Source organism: Penaeus monodon, chromosome 36 (assembly GCF_015228065.2).
Source record: "Penaeus monodon isolate SGIC_2016 chromosome 36, NSTDA_Pmon_1, whole genome shotgun sequence".
Classification (NCBI taxonomy): Eukaryota; Metazoa; Arthropoda; class Malacostraca; order Decapoda; family Penaeidae; genus Penaeus; species Penaeus monodon.
Window position 1 is genome coordinate 29,100,621 of NC_051421.1, and position 4,164 is coordinate 29,104,784.

The 4,164-nt window shown below is 38.8% G+C and overlaps 1 protein-coding gene across 1 annotated transcript in view; it reads right to left on the reverse strand.

The window, feature by feature from the left end:
* The window catches only part of LOC119595617, a 13,315-nt gene extending 10,025 nt beyond the window's left edge, over positions 1-3,290 (reverse strand). Inside the window, exons 1-4 of the mRNA XM_037944727.1 lie at positions 3,171-3,290; positions 1,748-1,962; positions 567-780; positions 168-279 (exon numbers count right to left, since the gene is read on the reverse strand). Coding sequence (XP_037800655.1) covers positions 168-279; positions 567-780; positions 1,748-1,952 — 531 coding nt within the window. The 5' untranslated portion in view covers positions 1,953-1,962; positions 3,171-3,290. The remainder of the gene's footprint in view (positions 1-167; positions 280-566; positions 781-1,747; positions 1,963-3,170) is intronic.
* Between the last annotated feature and the right edge of the window lie 874 nt (positions 3,291-4,164).

Here is a 4,164-nt window from a genome sequence, read left to right on the forward strand (position 1 = left end):
ATCCCTGAGATGTGCAGTTATATGAATAATAATAATAATGATTATGATATTACTACTACTACTACTACTACTACTACTACTACTACTACTGCTACTACTACAACTTCAATTACTAATACTACTATTAATTGCAATTAAATTTGATACTACACTAATCCATCACCAACCTTCTTCTTTAACTTATCCAACGACTCCTCTTTTTTTTTAGGGGTCTTCTGTTGGCGTCTGGATGAGCCTGAAACCACTTGCTCTTGCCCACTGTGTATCAACTGTACATCTCTGTGAGGAAGACAGGAAGGAAAAGGATAGGAAGGGAAGGAAGAAAAGAAAGGAATAAAGTATAATTCTCAATTTGTGAAGACTTTTTGTGACTCCTACCATATCATGTCAGTTTCTGATGCCTTGTTTTGCTTCTTGTGAAAAGTGAAAGGTTACAGAGTTATGATTTGTAAATAAAAATATCATATAATGAATAAGCATACATACTAATGAAGTTAATATAAGAAGGGCAAATGTAGGGTAAGAAGAAAAGGAAGATTTAAGACAGAGATTAAAAAATAACTCACCTTATGTTCTCAATAATGGTTGCCTTCGGTTTGAATTCCTTATTCTCTTCCAGTGGCATGAAAGCTACTTCCATACGTTGCAGATATGTGACCCAAAGCCTGAATACCATCTCCTGAAAGTCCTTGGAAGCCCCACTGGCGCGCAAAGCCTGTGTCCACTCAAACAAGACAATGTTAAAGGCTTCATACGATGTCCAATCATTCTGAAGTGCCTCTGAAAATGGATTGTGGAAACTGATATGGCTTCTGTGTGTATTATCAAGCTTTAAAATAGTGCGTCTGTATACAAAAACTGCTTTATCAATTAGTTAGAATGAATCTGTCCTATGGTGTATTCTTTTGTTTCAAAAACTATGCTTATGTCAAAGATAATTGGGGGAGGGAACTGCATTATTAACCCATACGATCTGGATGACATGACCATCACATCATGAAAAAATTTGGCTTGAGGGGTGGGTGACGTAAACATGCCATCATGGGAAAATCTGACTGCGGGCTGGGATGATGTGAACTTGCTGTTGTTAGCATTTTTAGCTGAAGGCAAGGAGTGATGGGAAAGGCTTGCCATGAGTGCACAAACCTCTTGGGAGAGTGATTAGACTTCTTTGGTAATTCTGCATTATTCCCATTGGGGAAAAAAAAGAAAAAAGAAACAAGTAACAAAATGTTAAATATTTTTATTTTCTTGCAATGAGTCGTTGACTACCTACAGAGATGCTATGGAGTCTGTGCAAAGATAACAGTCTATTGCCATCTGGATAATGCAAATCCATTGATAAATATGGACACTGGAAAATGGCAAAAAAAATAAAAACGCTCATGCATAAAAAGAAAAATACATTGCAAATAGGAAGCCTAGAGTTTTGTCAATGCACACGAGTATTCATGTGCACCTAGCCTACAAGCCATGCATCAGGCAAAGCAGCCGCTCATGTACACCTAATGCCCTGATTTTGGGTCATGTGATTACTGTGAATCAACCAGATCTAAGGGGTTAATTACTTAGAATGAACCTGTCATATGGTGTTCTGTCACAAGGATCAAAATCACTCCTACTCACTCCTACTATACTATACTACTTTGCATATCCCTCATCGCTACACTTCTTACTTTCTTTCCCCCTTTCCCATGTGTAACTTCAAAACTCTTTCCTCCCTTCTACCCTCCCCATAAGAACTCACCTTTAGGCTTAGAGTCCACTGAATCGGCATCATCTCTTTCATCGGCAATCTGTGACGCATACCGTGAGCGATCCACCTCCGTGAACATCTCCTGACTCATGTACTCTGTGTAATGTGTTTGTTCTGTGCCACACTGGTCGCACATCTTGACCGCGCACTCCACCGTGAAGGAGGACCCCCCACAGGTACGGCACGTGTTCGACATCGTGAGTTTTCTGTTCGTAAAAGAAGGAGAAGAGAGATGTTGAAGGAGGCGGTGAATTTATCGAAAGTAATGTTACTCAAGAGTCTGTTGGAGAAGCATGCTTAGAATATGAAATGAAAGAAGCTTAGAAAATACAGTGAAAGCTGAGAATCATAATTAGGTGAACAAAAATCCTGGCGGTTACTAGTTATCATAAAACTCATCGTGTTAAAGTATTTTCTGGGTTCTAATGCTGGAACATAGCACTCCACTTCCTTGTCTTATGTTTCAAAGGCTTAAGACCTAAAAGATGAAGTTGAAGATGAAAATGAAAATGAAAATGAAAATGAAAATGAAAATGAAAATGAAAATGAAAATGAAAATGAAAATGAAAATGAAAATGAAGATGAAGATGAAGATGAAGATGAAGATGAAGATGAAGATGAAGATGAAGAAGAAGAAGAAGATGAAGATGAAGATGAAGATGAAGATGAAGATGAAGATGAAGATGAAAATGAAAATGAAAATGAAGAAGCCCTAAAATATGCGTGAAAACCGGGATGTGTGAATACTCTCAGAGCAAAACATCAGACAACGTGTGCTCATGATAAACAGCGCATTACTAACTCTACCTTATCCTTTTCAGCTTACATCTCACCTAAAAAGAATCTTTAATATCTATCACATTCAAACGCAACAATTCATCCGATCCATTTGAAATATTTCCATCATAAATTCCCGCGCAAATAATCCCTAGAGTGGTGGGAACAAGGCGGCGACAAGAAACCAAAATATAATAATAATTTTAATCAGAAAAGCATATAAGAAGGAGCTGAGGTTTGCATGGAGGGATAAGGCCTGCAGATGGAGTAAAAACACTTTAAATGATGTAAATAAATAAACCTGTTTATGGTAGCTTTACTGATAATGTTAAAGTATGGCTTATATTGCTTAAATTACTTTAATATTAATACAACTAAAAGTCACACTGAACAAGCCACAACAACAAATGCTAACCATTACTTATTACCACAAAACAACCTCAACATAACTTACAACATAACTTACAATACTTATAACCACTATCATGATCTTAAAAAAAAAAAAAAAATCCCACGTATTCTTTACCCTAACCTTTATAAACCAATTAAACCTTTAAAATCTACCGAACAACATAAAAAAAAAAAAAAGCATAGCCAACACTTCTTAAAAAACAACAATAACACACGTAAACCTTACTTTATAAGATCTACTCAAGTTAAAAATTTAAAGGTCAGAAGCTGGTCATGTTGATACAGGTTTGAATGTAAACAAACCGCATGGTCGCGCTGGTCGCTTGCGCACCGAGACGCGAACAGCTGATTCTGGTGAATACACGTCTGAAAACACACATATAGACACGCACACGGACGCGGACTCGCACACGCACACGCACACGCACACACACACACACACACACACACACACACACACGCTCACACCTGATATATAATAATATATATAAAAAAATACATATATATATATATATATATATATATATATTATATATATATATATATATATACTTGTATATAAATATGTATGCTTGTATGAACACACACACACACACACACACACACACACACACACACACACACACACACACACACACACACACACACACACATATATATATATATATATATATATATATATATATATATATATATATATATATATATATATATATACGCCCCTCAGCCATCCTGGGGTTAATGGGTGGCTCGGGGGAGGTGGGCCTTGGCAGCCCCTCCTCCCTCCAGATAATCTCACCGGCAGCGTCGTTAATTAACGGATATGCTGGGGGGAGGGGTGCTGTCCCTCCTACCCAGCAAGTGAGGTGGGCTGTTGGTCTTGTTTGGAGGGGAAATGTTGGGACGCAGGGTGGGATACAGGGAACCCGACAGCCTGCTGACCCCCTTTATTTGGGGCAGCGTCGGCAGGGGTGGCAGAGGTGGCAGAGGTGGCGTCCATGTGGATTCACCACGGCAGTCTCTGATCGATTCACAGAACTCAAAAACCTGTGGGAAAGCCACAGGCTTATGTGATATCCCCGATGAACTGCCAAAGGCTAAGGATGAACCAATAGCACGGGGCTTGCGTGCAATCTTGACTGTTATCTGGCAGTCTGGTTCCATTCCCCAGACCTATTGAGAGGTGTGGTCATCCCTCTCTGGAAGGGGAAAGGGTATCG